Raw genomic sequence first — 17,238 nt, forward strand, 5'->3', positions numbered from 1 at the left:
GAGGCACATGAAAAGCTGCTCAACATCACTAATTATTAGAGAAATGCAGATAAAAACTACAATGAGGTATCACCTCACACCAGTTAGAATGGGCATCATCAGAAAATCTACAAACAACAAAAGCTGGAGAGGATGTGGAGAAAAAGGAACCCTCTTGCACTTTTGGTGGGAATGTAAATTGATACAGCCACTATGGAGGACAGTATGGAGGGTCCTTAAAAAACTAAAAATAGAGTTACCATATGACTCAGCAATCCCACTACTGGGCATATACTCAGAATAAAACATAATTCAAGAAGATACATGTACCACAATGTTCATTGCAGCACTATTTACAATAGCCAGGTCATGGAATCAACCTAAATGCCCATCAACAGACGAATGGATAAAGAAGATGTGGTACATATATACAATGGAATATTACTCAGCCATAAAACGGAATGAAATTGGGTCATTTGTAGAGACGTGGATGGACCTAGAGACTGTCATACAGAGTGAAGTAAGTCAGAAAGAGAAAAACAAATATCGTATATTAATGCATATATGTGGAATCTAGAAAAATGATACAGATGAACTGGTTTGCAGGGCAGAAATAGAGACACAGATGTAGAGAACAAACATATGGACACCAAGGGGGGAAAGCGGGTTGGGGGGGATGAAATGGGCGACTGGGATTGACATATATACACTAATATGTATAAAATAGATAACTAATAAAAAAATATCAAATAGAAGGAGAGCAAAAAAAAAAAATTTGCACAGTCTGCTTCCCTTAAGCACTACCAGTATACTTAGCATTTAAGTTGCTTACGTGCAGTCTTGAGCAATAGATTCTAAAAGCTACAAATTTTTTTTTTTTTTTTTTGCGGTACGTGGGCCTCTCACTGCTGTGGCCTCTCCCGCTGCGGAGCACAGGCTCCGGACGCACAGGCTCAGCGGCCATGGCTCACGGGCCCAGCCGCTCCGCGGCATGTGGGATCCTCCCGGACCAGGGCACGAACCCGCGTCCCCTGCATCGGCAGGCGGACTCTCAACCACTGCGCCACCAGGGAAGCCCAAAGCTACAAAATTTTGATTGGCTGAAATTAAATATAGCTTTATTGTTTAAAAAAATTACAAAATGGTATCTTAAATCAAATGCTCACACAGACAGCCGTCTCTTTATTCACTCACCTTCTTCATCTATCCATTTCATGGTGAAAAGCTGTTCGGTGTCAAAAGAACACATGTCTCGAACCTCATTACAAAGGCCCTCAAAGGAGATTGAAGGTTCAAAATGTGTTATCATGATATCCCTGAAAAAGAAAAGGAGTTTTAAGTTAGACAACGACTAAGACTAATAATGCTCTACATATTACTGAATGCCTGAGCATTTGATGCACTTCAGTTATTTTGTGTGTGCACCAGCCTGTGCCGCTTCCAGTAAACTATCTCTGTAAAAAATAAAATACCAACATTGAATACTGCTTAAAGATTAAAATAGTGATTTTGTGAGAAACCTTAATTCAATCTCCCCTCCTCATTCAGGAAGCCCACCCTAACTGCTCTAACAGATAGTAGTTCCACTTTTGCTTTAATGTTAGTTATCAGAAGCTCACTCTTTTGTGAGGCATTCCACTCCACAAACAGCTCTATTACTGACAAACTCTGCATTATACTTAACTGAAATCTCTTTCAATCTCTAGTCCTAGATCTCCCCTCCCCCAAAAGTTTACCTTCATCCAAGAGATGGCCCTTCAAAAATTTGACAAAGGTCTGTCATGTCCTCTTCCTCAGCCCTGACTTCCATGGATTAATCACCCAGATTAACAACTCGTTTGCCAAAATTCGTTTTAAAATAGTATTCATATTTTAAGGTAGACACCCAAAAAAATGAAGGAATTGACATAAACATGTGTTTATTTTTATATTACTGTTGGATAAGTCATAGTACTTAAATAAATCCACCTAGCAGCTATTCACAACGAGACTTAAAAACATAACAAAATGTTTTAGAACAGAAGCCTGGGTTTTCCTCCAGGGACCCATAAGAAGGCTCCCTGTGATCTAATCTCCATGTCGTAGCCAGCCACAGTCATCCTTTCAAAGGTAAGTCAAACAGACCGAATGACTCTTAATTTAACACACATATAGTGACCTCTGTCATAAGGGTTTTACAAAATTAATGTAGTTCATGTCTTTCCTTTGTTTTAAACTCTCCAAATGTCTTTCCCCAAAGTAAAGGGAAATCCAAAGTCTCTAGCAGGGTCTACAAGGCCCTGTGTGAATGGCCCTAGCTGCCCCTCTGACCTCCCTCTTCTATCACTGGACAGATAAACCGATGTTTATAGTCTACCATCTACCCCAGCTAGAATGTAAGCTTGATTAAAACAGGAATTTTGTTCATTATATTCCTAGTGGCCAACGCGGTGTCTAGCAGAGAATGGGTGTTCAATAAATATTTGTTGAAGAAAGGAAGGAAATGACACTGTGTTAGGGACTGTACAAGCACACATGTGTAGTTGGAACGTAGAACACAGAGTAAGAAATAAGGAATTAAAAATTTTAGACATGTGCAAAAAAGTTAAAACTGCAGTCTTTAGGGGCTTTAAGCAGAAAGCCACACATAGAAACTGAATGGCCTTTTCTTGATAATCATTCTCTTTCTAAGCATCTCATGGTTTTCTACCCCTGCCTCTTGGAACCCTCTTGCCTTAGCTTTCATAACAGTCTGCTTCCCTGGCTCCCTTTCTACTGTTCTGAACACTTATTAAGTCTCCTCTATCTCCAATCACAAGACATTCTTTACAACCTCTCTCATTCATTGTCTCTCTCTTTCTGAAACCTAATTCACATTCAATGTTTTAACTATTATCTCTATGTAAGGGTCTCCTAAATCTGTAATTCCAACTCTCTCTGTGGTATTTAAGACTCTTGATAAGCTTGTTCCAAGCTTGTTCCAATTTCTATTCTCAACGTGATCGCACCATTCCCGATACAAACTCTTTATTACAGACATCTGTTTACTCAAACCACCACACATAAGACCTTGATGATCTAAGTTTTAATCCTGATCTGTCCTCAGTTTAAGGAGGGAGGTGGGGATCTTTCTTTAACATCAACCTTCTTTCTTCAACATCAACTTTTTTCTTCAATATCAACTTCCATTAAAACTTTTTCAACCACATAAGCCTGATGGTTTATACTTCTAAACCTGTCCAACATGTATCTTATGTTCCAATTTTTGTTATTCAACTAATTATATACACACATCCTTAGCTAGATTATAAACAGCTGGAAGATAAAAATTCTTGACTTTTTAATATATTCACATAACTATTTATATAATAGGGACTCAAATATTTCTTAACTGAATGTAGAAGTAGTATTTTCCAGGAGAAACCCAACTTCTAAAAAGTGCACTCTTGACAAGGAAATATCACTGTTTATGTTTCCTTAGCCTATAAACATGTGCAGAATATTTAGCATGTTTCAGATGTTTGAACAAACATCTTATATGATCTTCATAATAACTGTCAAACTAGACCTACTAATCCTGTTTTACAGATTTAAAAAGCTTAGCACAGGGGAATATTTGCCGGAGTCTCACAGTTAGAAAACAGAATGCAAATCAAATCCACATCTCCTAATGACACTCGTGGTGGATGCTGTGATCTGACCTGCCGGCTCTCCACCCCACCTCCAGAATCCCCCATTAGCAATGGAGCATTTGTCATCCCAGCTACCGGGAGTGCTACCGGTAGACATCCCCAGTCTTCAGCCTCCTTCAGAGATGTGACTGCTCGCCTATAGTCAAATCCCCTTCCTGGTCAGCCCACAACCAACAGCCAATTCAATATGGGGGTATAAAGGTCCCAGACGTGACTCAGGAAAGCTCTGAAGTGTCAACTCATCTTCAGAACTCCCTGGAGGGTCAACTAAGACGTCTGTAGGGACTTCAGGGCATCTTGATTTTTTCCTACCTAAGCTTGCTTCTCCCCTTCTCTTCCATAGCTGTCAACCCCAAAAGCACTCCTGAAAAGCCACCTGCATGCTAATCTGCAACACCACCTCCCACAGCAGCATCCACCCAACCCACAGCTATCATTAGATGTTATTTTGTGACAAAAGCATAATGGATACAGTCAGTCAATTTCACTTTTAAGAGTTTGGCTAGGGACTTCCCTGGTGGTGCAGTGGATAAGAATCCGCCTACCAATGCAGGGGACACAGGTTCGATCCTTGGTCCGGGAAGATCCTACGTGCCACGGAGCAACTGAGCCCATGCGCCACAGCTACTGAGCCCGTGAGCCACAACTACTGAAGCCCGCTAGCCACAACTACTGAAGCCCACGTGCCTAGAACCCAGGCTCCGCAAAAAGAGAAGCCACCACAACAAAGGGTAGCCCCTGCTCGCCACAACTAGAGAAAGCCCGTGCACAGCAACAAAGACCCAATGCAGACAAAAAATAAAAATAAATAAATTAAAAAAAAAAGTTTGGCTAATAAAAACTGTAACCCTTGTTTCCGAGATTAAATGGGTCTACTTTAGTGTATGAAGCTAGTTAATTGTTTTTTATTCTTCAGAGAAAATACGTTGCCAGCATATATAAATTATACATATTTTACAGTCTGTCTCCCCCAACTAAACATCTGAGAAGGCATTTTGTTTTGCTCACTGCTGCATCACCAATATCTGAAGCAGCGTCTGGCTCAGAATGGATGTTCAATTAATATATGTTGAGTGAATAGAGGTGTCATATGTTGGTCTCTAAAAAAAGCATGAGGAAATGTAAAATAAAAAGCATTCCAGGGCTTCCCTGGTGGTGCAGTGGTTGAGAGTCCGCCTGCCGATGCAGGGAACACGGGTTCGTGCCCCGGTCTGGGAAGATCCCACATGCCGTGGAGTGGCTGGGCCCGTGAGCCATGGCCGCTGAGCCTGCGCGTCCGGAGCCTGTGCTCCGCAACGGGAGCAGCCACAGCAGTGAGAGGCCCGCGTACCATGAAAAAGAAAAAAAAAAGCATTCCACAATGGATGAGTGACATATACGAGGCAGCCATAGTGTAATGGTTAAGACCATGAGAGCTAAAGCCAGTATGCTTGGGTTTGAATCCAGGTTCTATCACTTACCAGCTGTATAACCTTAGGTGATTTATTTAACTTCTCTGTTGGTTCAATTTCCTCATCTATAAAATGAGAATAATATTATCTCCTATGATATTATAAGGATTTAATGGATTAAGTGAATTCATGTTTAAAATATTTATAATAGTACCTAGCATATAGTATACTCTAAATGTGTTCAATAAATTTTAAAACATTATTAATTCATATAACACTTTAAATAGAAGTGGACCCTTATTAGATAAAAATAATCCAACCTTCTAAAAAATACACAGAAAAACAAAACAAAACAAAACAAAAACAGATGCTTCTGGTTTAAAATGGTGGAGGGAACAAACATCTATAATCTTTCATCCTAAGGGCCTAATGAAATGACAGAAAACTGAAATGACAAGTTTATCAAAGTCTTAGAACACGAAAACGGCAGCAGCAGCAGACCAAAAAGTATGAGAAAATCCTAGATGATTGAAAACAGATGGGATAAAATTTATGGAGAAAACATACCAGCCCCCAAAACTAAAGTTAACAGGAACTAAAGTTAACAGTTAACTAAAGTTAACTGTAAAAGAAGTTTTACTGACACAAGATTACTTTTCCTTCTCTAAGCATCTAAACACACTTCTTGGCTTTTCAAGTGCATCACACTTACATAAGAATTCATTATAAATGCTTTTTAAAATTACTTAAAAAAATAGGAGTTAAAGAACAGAATAATGTTATAAACCTTTACAATATAAAAATTACCAAGAAAAATCAAGATGTAGAGAAAGCAAAAGGAAGTGTAAATTCAAAAATGTCTCTTTCTTAGTGGAGAGTCAATATATTTACAACTAATAATTAAATGTAAAAGCAGGGAACAAGAAAAAAAACAAATAACTTGAAACTTAAAAATAGTCAAAGGACTTGAACAGACACTTCTCCAAAGAGGATATACAAATGGCCAACAAGCTTAGCAAAAAGATGTTCAGGGAGATGCAAGAGGGAAGAGATATGGGGATAGATGTATATGTATAACTGATTCACTTTGTTGTAAAGCAGAAACTAACACACCATTGTCAAGCAATTATACTCCAATAAAGATGTTTAAAAAAAAAAAGATGTTCATCATCACTAATTATTAGAGAAATGTAAATCAAAACTATAATGATACAGCAGAAATTAACACAACATTGTAAATGAACTATACGCCAATAAGAAAAAAACATAATGAAATGTCACCTTACATCCATTAGGATGGCTACTATGAAAAAAACAGAACGAGTATAATCGAAGATGTGGAGAAATTAGCACCTTGTGCTCTGTTGGTGAGAATGTAAAATGGTGCAGCAGCTATAGAAAACAGTATGGATGCTCCTCAAAAAAATTAAAAATAGTATTTCCATATGATCCAGCAATTCCACTTCTGGGTACATATATCCAAAAGAACTGAAAACAGGGAATCCAAAAGATATTTGTACATCCACATTCATAGCAGCATTATTCACAATAGCCAAAAGGTGGAGGCAACCCAAGTGTCCACTGACGGATGAATACATAAACTAAATGTGATATATAAATACAAAGAAATATTACTCAGCATTAAAGAGAAAGGAAATTCTGACACATGCTACAATATGAATGAAGCTTGAAGACGTTATGTTAAATGAAATAAGCCAGCCACAAAAAGACAAACACTGTATGACTCCATTTATATGAAGTATCTAGAGTAGTCAAATTCATAGAAACAGACAACAGAATAGTAGTTGCCAGGGGTTGGGGGTTGGAGAAGAATGGGAGAGTTGTTAGTATGTAGTTTCAGTTTTGCAAAATGAAAAAGTTCTGGAGATTGGTCACATAACAATGTGAATATAGTTAACACTGCTCAACTGTACACTTAAAAATGGTTAAGATGGTCAATTAAAATTTTTTTACCACAATTATAAATAAAAAAGAAAAGCGGGAGGAGGTATATTATTTAAGTTATAAATGTAACCACAAGAAAAACTAAAAATAGTCAGGAGAGGAGGCAATGAAGAAGTGCTAAATTCCTCATCTTCCATACTGATCAACAGATATAATAAAAGAAAGCAGAATTTTAATAGTAGTTAACTCTAGGTGGTGGAACAGGGGATTAAGGAGAGACTAGAGATGGAAAGAAGATGTACTTTGTATTGGGTTGGCCAAAAAGTTCATTTGGGTTTTTAAGATGTTAGGGAAAAACCTGAACGACCTTTTTGGCCAAACCAATACTTAGACCTTTCTGAACGGCATAGAATATTATTATTTTTTCTACCATGTAAAGGTACGATTTTATGATAATTATAAATAAGATATAAAACAAATTTAAATGACTGTTATAAATTTTAAAAATTGTTTTAATTTTTTTTAAAGATTTTTTTTGATGTGGATCATTTTTAAAGTCTTTGTTGAATTTGTTACAATATTGCTTCTGGTTTCTTTTTTTTTTTTTTTTTTAATTTATTTTTGGCTGTGTTGGGTCTTCAATGTTGGGGCAGGCTATCCTTAGTTGCAGCAAGTGGGGGCTACTCTTCGTTGCGGTGTGTGGGCTTCTCACTGAAGTGGCTTCTCTTGTTGCGGACCACAGGCTCTAGGCATGCGGGCTTCAGTAGTTGTGGCACACGGGCTCAGTAGTTGTGGCTCACGGGCTCTAGAGAGCAGGCTCAGTAGTTGTGGTGCACAGGCTTAGTTGCTCCACGGCATGTGAGATCTTCCTGGACCAGGGCTCGAACCTGTGTCCCCTGCATTGGCAGGAGGATTCTTAACCACTGCACCACCAGGGAAGTCCTTGCTTCTGTTTTATGTTTTGGTTTTTTGGCCGCGAGGCATGTGGGATCTTAGCTCCCTGACCAGGGATCGAACCCACACCCCCTGCAATGGAAGGCAAAGTCTTAACCACTGGACCACCAGGGAAGTCCCTGTTTTAATTATTTTTTAAATTTATATTTTAAACAGTATATTTTAATAGTATATATATTATATTTAAATACATTTTAAAATAGTTCCTTCTTCTAGTGACATTAAAAGGGAACTTGCTGGGGCTTCCCTGGTGGCACAGTGGTTGAGAATCTGCCTGCCAATGCAGGGGACATGGGTTCGAGCCCTGGTCTGGGAAGATCCCACATGCCGTGGAGCAACTGGGCCTGTGAGCCACAACTACTGAGCCTGCGCGTCTGGAGCCTGTGCTCCGCAACAAGAGAGGCCACAACAGTGGGAGGCCCATGCACCGCGATAAAGAGTGGCCCCCGCTTGCCACAACTAGAGAAAGCCCTTGCACAGAAATGAAGACCCAGCACAGCGAAAAATAAATACATAAATTAATTTAAAAAAAAAAGGGAACCTGCTTACCTTAAAGCAATTTTTCTTTCAAAAATATCCTCAAGGTTACTAGTATGAGGGGGTGAGGATTGAGAGAGTATATTTTAGAATTAAATCAGAAGAGAAGAAAAGGCTCCCACTGAATTTCCCTGGCAAAGAACAAGCGTGACATTATCCTTTTTTGAATGCAAGGAGAAAAAATTAGTATGATCAGATGTCATCAAAATAAGACTTCCTTATTAAGGTCCACACGTAATTAAAATTAACACATACGTAAGCACATCTGCAAACAATAGGGAATTTTCAGAAACCTTATTTTTCAAGAGCTGTAAAATATTTATCAGAAAATACAAATTTTTTTTTTTTTTTTTTTTTTTTTTGCGGTACGCGGGCCTCTCACTGCTGTGGCCTCTCCCGTTGCGGAGCACAGGCTCCGGACGCGCAGGCTCAGCGGCCATGGCTCACGGGCCCAGCCGCTCCACGACATATGGGATCTTCCCGGACGGGGCACGAACCCGTGTCCCCTGCATCGGCAGGCGGACTCTCAACCACTGCGCCACCAGGGAAGCCCAGAAAATACAAATATTTTTAAAACATGTGTAATCCTTTAAAAGTAATAAGTACATACATCCTAAAGGGACTCAATGAAGGAGTCATGATTTACCAACTACCACTCCTTAAGTTCCAGGAACTAAAACATTTAAGGGAGTTTCTTATAAATCACTCTCCAAGTAATTGGAAAGCACCATGTTCATATACCCCACAATCACCAAATCCTTATTATAGTACCAAAGCTAAAAGTAAGCTGCAAAATAAAGATATTACTTCTAAAGGTACAAAACAAATCATGCATGGAAGATTCTTATTTTTCCTGGTTTTAACTTCAGTGTTGGCATAAATTAGCTTACCACTGGACTTCAACAGAATACAGTCTGCTTCACCACAAAGATGCCCAAAATGGCAAATTCAGAGATAGTTTTAGCTGAATTTAAAAAAAAAAAGCATTTTTGCTTCAGCGGTCAAACAGTTTTAAGCATTCATTATGTTCCTATGTTCTAAAATATAGAAACTAAAGTTTTTCCTTAGGACTAATTGCTTTTAAAAATAAACCTGAAAAAGAACCATATTCAGTCCTTCTGCTTTCTCAACATAAGCTTCTCTCCTAAATTAAATATAGTACAATCAGAAAAAAAAAAGTTTTGTAGGCAGGATTATCCATGGATGGTAAAATTACTGGGTCAAAGGTTTTAAGGAAATATTCATAACCCCCTCAAATTAATTGTTAATTATAAGAAAACCATAATGAAACTTCCATTTTTAAAAATCAAGGAGATAGAAAATTGACTTGAAAAGAATAACTGTGAAATATGAATTTGACAATAAAGAAAAAAAGTAATCTTAAAAACCCCATCAATACAGTAAAAGGGTAAAGGGAAATTTCTCTGAAGGGTAAGACTCAGCTTTGTATTATGCTTTACTAAGCCTCGAAGTTATCATCCATAAAATGGAGATAATGATATCTACCTCTCAATATTGTTTAAAAAAAAGTTAGCATTTTTTGCCAATTGTATTTGCAAAAATTTTAAAGACCAATAACATGCAATGGGAGCATAAGGAAAATGCTTCATTTGTACACTTGCTGGGAATGTCAATTGATACATTTTTGGAAGATAATATCAAGTTTTAAAGCAGGCATATCTTTGACCATGTTTGCAAGAATACATATTAACTATAAGGATGTTCCTTCAACATGATTTGACAGAGCGATTTAATGAAAGTTCATCAATCAGAAAAAAAGATTAAATGAACTGTGGTATAACAATACTATGGAACACTATGTACCAATTATAATGAAAGAGGTGGATTGCTCTATCTGTATGTATCTACCTATTTATCTGTCTATCCTGACATGGAAAAATGACCATGAATGAAAAAACTCAAGTTAAAGAAACATGTATAGAAATATGAACCCATTTATTGGAAAAATAAAAGGGTGTGTCTGTATGTATACACACACCTACACTTACAGATATATTGATATGATGTAGAATATCCCCAACTGTTAACAATGGCTATCCCTATGAAGAGGGGGTGAGAGCCTACTTTATATATCTCTGTATTTTTAAAATTTAGCTTTAGTGCCTTGTCTTTGTGATCTGTATTTGGCCATTGGTGGCATTTTTGTTCCTATCATCATTCTCAGCCATACTCCTACATAGGTTAGCTGTCATGCAGAGTGCTGGGGACACAGAGAAGGCACACAAAAAACAGTTGGTCAGTTAATTCTGGACATTTCCTCCTGGATGCTCCCAAAGCACCCTGAGTTCAAAATTTGATTACTTGTTCCAGGTAATTAATTACCCTCTCTAATAATAAATCTCTTTCTTTTCTATTCCCTAGTCTCTCCAAATGAGAAATCCATGTCTGATTCAGACCCTCTCTCTTCTCCACAGGCAATCATTCTCTAATTCATATTGACTCTACCCCCTAAAATCACCATTGAATCCATATCCTCTTTTCCAACTCCTCAGAATCTCTCACTTGGACTACTTCCAAAGCCTCCAGATTAGTCTCATCCATTGCTAATTCATCTACTATACTGGTTCCAAGAGTGATCTTTCTAAAATAAAAATCTAAACCGTGCATCCCTCTTACTTAAAACCTTCACCAACAAGAAAAAGTCTGAAGCCCAAAGTATGATATTCGAGAGTCTTCATGATCTAGTGCTTGTGAACCTTCTTATTAGCTCACTTCTCATCAGTGTCCACTTCACACTTTATGTCCTAATGAGGAATGACTATGGGACTAACGACTAAACTGATCTTAATTCTCCAAACGTATCATGCAGCTGTGCAATGCATGGAATGACCTCCCACCCAACATCATAATCCACCAGGCAAACCTACTTATCCTTTAAAAGCATCAAACATTTCATCCTCTTGGAGGGCTTCCCTCACCCCAAACTTCTCCCCAATAGCCATCCTAGCACGTACCTTACATACACACACACACACACACACACACACACATCCCTTTATTAACTTTTTAAAGTCTTTCCTCCCACAAGTCTCTTGGTTCCTCAAGGGCAGAGCCTTGTATTATCGACTCTACATCCTCTGTGCCCACCCCAGTACCATGTGCCTGGCTTATAGTAGTTGTTCAACAATATTTATTAAACTGAGTTTAAACACACTTTGGTAAAATGTGAAATCCTAAACAAGACTGAAGTGTTTTAATTAGGCTCATTTCAACCATAAAGAAAACAAACAGTCAAGTTACTTTAATAAGAGGTTTGGGAGCTGTATTAGAAGCTATCCAGGAAATTATTTTCTGTAGAGAGCTGCTTTTTTCTCCTCTGTTTCCTCAGCCCTTCGGTTTGCACACGGGTGATCCCGGCCTCACCAGCCTCTCCCGTAACTCTTCAGCTTCAGTCCTCACTGCTAACAAGCAATTTATCTCCACATTATCTAATCCAAATTTCTGAGACGGTTGTTTTGGTTTTGGCACCAGGCCACCATGTCTCTTCTTTCTCTCTGGTGAAGCTACGGATCTGCTGCCCTATGGTTAGGTGACATGCCAGAAGCTCCATGACCAATGACTCACATTCCCCCAACTTTCAACTTAATATATCATTTTTATTTCCTTAGAACCATTGCTAAAGTATATCACTAAAATTATTTTGCAATACTTTTAAAAACAAGTCTTGCCAAGACTTGTTCACAGTGAGAAAAATCCTGCATACTTCATCACTAAACCAGCTATACTTTCCAAATATGCAAGGAGTTCATCCCTTTTTATTTGTAGATGTTCATAGAAAGAATCCTCTGGATTCATAACTGCTCAACAGCACTGGTTTAAAAAGCTTTTTTACAAGCTTTTTGCAAAATTTCTCTTACATTTATAACGTAAAGAAACGAGTAATCCAGACATTTCCTTGTTAAATTTTACCCTGTAATATCAAGTAACTTTATAGAACGATAGCACACACAATGGCAATCTACCACTAACCCACAAAACCTGTTTCTCCTCCTCCAAGCTAACACCACAAGGTAATGATTGAAGGAAGGCAGGCCACTCATTGACAAGCTCCTGTGGTGAGGAAAGAGGAGTACAGGCCAGGAGACAGGCACTCTTAGGTGGCCTCCAATAAAATCAGATTCTCAGTGCTATTAATCTCCTGAATAAAAATTAGAAAAAGGCTAATTAAATATCTGCTATATCTAGGGAGACATCACAGTTGCACTAAGAACAAATTAAACAGCATGACAACACTAAACACATCATTGAAAGGAGACGGCAATTCATTCACTAAAATGTTCTGTCTATTCTGAGATTTCAATATTCACTGGAAAGAAATATTGTTAGAAGGAGATGGGGGAAAATCGATAATGGCCGTTCAGATGATCTGAAGGAAAAGAAACTTTTTCAAATGCAGATTGTCCTTAAATTTCTTGATAGTAAGGGAAGAATTTTCTACTTTAAAATCAGGCAGGTGTTCTACTTAGCCAACCTGTTTATTAACTATCCTCATTGGTGACTCATTTTAGTTTCATTTGTAGTAACGGGCAGCTGACTAAGTAATATCATAACCATCAGTTTAGACTATTGTTAATAAACATATAATCTTAACAGATCTAATTTCAGAGGACAGAAATTGGTACAATTTAGAGTGCTGATGTTGTCTTTAAATGAGGCTTGGAATGAAGGCACTATTAGAAAGTTTTCATTGAATAAAAGCACTAAAGGGCAAGGGGTTGATTCATTACTTAGCAAAATTCATAGGTTTTTAAAAACTAGCAAAGAAAATGTTAACTTGAATGTCTTGGAGACGTTTTAGTCAAGCAGTAAAAGGGTTATAAGTCCTTATGCTCTTTTATTTATTTTTTTAAATTTATTTATTTTTTAAAGGGAACTTTTTGTTTATTTATGTTTGGCTGCATTGGGTCTTCGTTGCTGCGCATGGGCTTTCTCTAGTTGCCACGAGCGGGGGCTACTCTTCGTTGCGGTGCGCGGGCTTCTCATTGCAGTGGCTTCTCTTGCTGCGGAGCACAGGCTCTAGGCGTGCGGGCTTCAGTAGTTGTGGCATGCAGGCTCCGTAGTTGTGGCACGCGGGCTCAGTAGTTGTGGCTCGCAGGCTCTAGAGCGCAGACTCAGTAGTTGTGGTGCACGGGCTTAGTTGCTCCGCGACACGTGGGATCTTCCCGGACCAGGGCTGGAACCCGTGTCCCCTGCATTGGCAGGCAGATTCTTAACCACTGCGCCACCAGGGAAGCCGTCCTTATCCTCTTTAAAAAAAATAATAATTGGAGCAATAAACCAAGAAAATATTATATGATACCTACATTCTAAAGACTTTGATTTCTTTCCAAAAGAGAAGCTTACAATGATTTTAATTTACTAACTAGGCCTATTTACACTTGTCAAACTAATAAAAATAGGAAAAAAGGAAGAAGCACTAGTTTCTTCGTGTTTCATAGTTGGAATCATTGGAAACTACCTGAATTGAATAAGTCAAAAATTTATATTATTTAAAGTCAGAGAGATAAACCGGAGAACTAAAAATTATACTGTAACAATCAAAACTTGAGAGGCATCAGGGAATGAGGAAGCAAAATGTAGTGTGCATCCAATTTCGCATCTTTCAGAGGAAGGAATCAATAGATACCATGTAAAGTTGATAAATCACGAAACGGAAGTATAACTTTTAAAGTAATAAAGGCAACCTCCAGAAGAACAAGAAATAAACTATCAATAGTAATTACCTCTGAAGGTTGGGAGGACTGAATGGGGAACACTTTTTATTTTATACTTCTGAACAATTTGCACTTTCCTACCATGTGTGTGTATTTATTTTTTAACCTTGTTTTTTAAACTGTCAATAATCAGACACTATTTAAAAAAAAGAAAATGTACTATATTTCATTCTCTGTACCTAACAACTCACAGACCGTCAACTATAAAATGGAACACATTCTAAAATGAAATATCTCATCTGTCAAATTAAAGGTAAGGTAAAGGAAGCAAAGCTTTTTTTTTTCCACAGTGCCAAGTGCATAGCTATTGTTTGAAAATCAAGACTTCCCTGATCAATTTAAGCAAAAACACTGTTACTGTCCAAAATAGCTCCTCTAAACTACTACTAAATACAGTCAAGCTAATGAACAGAGAGAGGTCAGAGGCTTCACGGCAGCAAACAAACTAGAAGTCCTTACATCAAATCAGTAAGACATTTAGGGGCTTATATTTTCTTTGAAATCAAAACAAGAGAGGCATTTTGAAAGTTTGCTATCTTCACTGATCCTCTAAGGAATGTAAAAGTATGTACTGCAGTTTCAAACCTCCTAGTGCTTGAGTTTTTTAAAGCAATTTACTTCTGCTTGAACAAGCAGTAAGACAGGCCACAGCGGTCGGGTGTTCTGTTAACCCTTAGTTTCAAACCTTTATGCTCACACTAACAGTTCAACTTTCTAATGCTCCCAAATATAGTTATCTCAAAGAAATTTCAAACCACAGTCATACTACGGAATATGATTTAATACACTGATTTTAGGACTGGATCATTTCTGGTAACCACAATAGTTATAACTTAGGTAATAATATGAGTAAAGATCACAGATTTTAAAACTGTGCCTATGCTCATCCTCTTCTCTTCTTGCAATATCTCACCCTATCGGACAGTCCTTGAAGCAACACTGACAAAGAAGCGTTCACAAATTTTAATTTACACATATACAACCTAATCTTGGCGAAACATAAGTACCTAATGCATATCCCTGAAAACGCATCAACTTTACTCAAATAATAACTCCTATGTCTAATACACTGGCAGCCTGACCACAGTCCAGGTACACGTCGCGAACTCTTCTATGTGATAAAGACAAACCTGACTTAGAGAACCAGAGGCTTTAGGCCTGTTGGTAATCAAAAGGGTCAACAAACTGAAGCAATCCTGTCTTTTAAACCCATGGTAAACTTAGTTAACTAAGGCATCACTCAGAATCAACTCTCAACCCCTAATACATCCAGACTTAAAGACGTAAAGCTCTTGTAAATCTCTTGGTAGACGAGTCTCTCGGACCCACCAGGTGGACCTACTTACTCCAAGGCTCCTCCCTCGGACCTTGCTCAGGACCCTCAGCCGCGCGATTCCAGGGCGCCCTGCGCCACACCTTGGGGGTGCCGCAATCCAGTGCCCCGTGCTCCTCCCCCGACCACTCGGTCACCCATCCCGAGTCCCCCGACTTGCCCGCCCAGCCCATCCCTTCCACATCTCCAGCCGCACACCCGCCCCCCCCCCTCCAGGCCAAGTCCAGCTGGCCTCTCCCCTTCCCTCTCACCCCCACCCCCACCCCACACACTCACCCGCGGTAGTAGGCTTTCACCCGGACCTGGTGAGAATGGTCCCCGCTGCCGCCGCCGCCTGCGATCGGGTGAGACATGGTACTGCTGTCTCTCTGGGTCGGCATCTCCTTCCTCCCCCGCCTCAACGCTGGAGGCCGAGGGGCGCAGCGGGCGCCGTAGGGGACTCCGAGTCCCGAGTTTCTCCCGGAGCCGCGGCTGCCCGCTCGCCTACCTGTCCTCCACGCCCGCGGCGCGGGCCCAGAGGTCGCCTCGCCGGGGCAGCCGGAACCCGCACGGCTCCCCCCACCGCCAGCGGCAGACACTGCCTCTGCTGCAGCCGGGGCCCAGCACGCCTCCCACCTCCGCCCCTCCCACCTCACACGCTCCAAAGGCCCACATTCCGGGGGAGGGCGGGTGCAACCATCGATCCAACTCAAGATGCCCGGCTGAACCATTCTTACGGGGGCAAGGAAAAGGGGAGAGAGGAGGGGGGATGCTGAACATCACAAAAAATTTGCCGGCAGGGGGTCTTTCATGGGCTGTAACTGAGAGAATGTGACGACTGAGGTACCTACAGTTCTGTAAAAAGCCCCTCCCTACAAGGAAAATGGTGGGGGACAAATTCTGCGGCATCTCACCCCAGTTTCCTGTCTTGGTCGCGTCCGCGGCCAGACGGCTAGGGACTCGGAGTAGATTTGCCGGGCGGGTTTCTGGGACTTGGAGTCCCCATGGGATTCTGGGACTTGAGGTTCTTTACGTGTAGAGCGTCCCGCCTTCTCGCTGACCATCTTTCTTCAGCTCGTGCCCCGGGACCCGTCGGCGTGGAAGTCCTGAATCCACCGTGGCACCTGAGGACACTGGAAATGATTGGGGTTCCTCACAATCTAGACTTTGTTCTCTGGTGAATTCTTCCAATTGCATAAATCATCTCAATCATACAGTACCTTTTCTGGAAAGAAGAATTTGGTTACTGCCCAGCATAGCCTCTTTTATGAAAAGAATTTAGTATAATATATGTAACAAATGTAATAATGAATGTAATAAAGGAAGAAACTCAACTGGAAGGTGTGATGGAAGATTGACTTTTCTTCCTTCGCTGCCTCCCATATCTTGGCCCTTGTAGATTGCCATTGCATGGAACAGGTGCACAATGAATATTTAGCCAATCAGTCAACCCATCCAACTATCCATGCATTGGCATTTTTTAACATCGTTAAAACATTGTTAACATCGACTGTTTTCCATAGTGGCTGTGCCGATTTACATTCCCCATCCTAATTTCATTTTTTATTATTCATTGCTGGTGTATAGAAATACAATTGATTTTGTATATATCTTGAATCCTACAAGCTTGCTGAACTCATTAGTTCTAATAGTGTCTCGGTGGATTCCTTAGAATTTCCTTTGTGCAAGATTATGCCATTTTAGAATACAGATTGATTTACATCTTCCTTTCCAATCTCGATGTCTTTTATTTT

General features: G+C 39.7%; 1 protein-coding gene across 1 annotated transcript in view; it reads right to left on the reverse strand.

The window, feature by feature from the left end:
- Positions 1 to 16,044, reverse strand: part of PRKCI (protein kinase C iota) — a 78,200-nt gene extending 62,156 nt beyond the window's left edge. Inside the window, exons 1-2 of the mRNA XM_082840061.1 lie at positions 15,782 to 16,044; positions 1,174 to 1,295 (exon numbers count right to left, since the gene is read on the reverse strand). Coding sequence (XP_082696187.1) covers positions 1,174 to 1,295; positions 15,782 to 15,885 — 226 coding nt within the window. The 5' untranslated portion in view covers positions 15,886 to 16,044. The remainder of the gene's footprint in view (positions 1 to 1,173; positions 1,296 to 15,781) is intronic.
- Positions 16,045 to 17,238: the final 1,194 nt, after the last annotated feature.

This window comes from Leucopleurus acutus (genome assembly GCF_964270905.1).
Source record: "Leucopleurus acutus genome assembly, chromosome: 5".
NCBI lineage: Eukaryota > Metazoa > Chordata > Mammalia > Artiodactyla > Delphinidae > Leucopleurus > Leucopleurus acutus.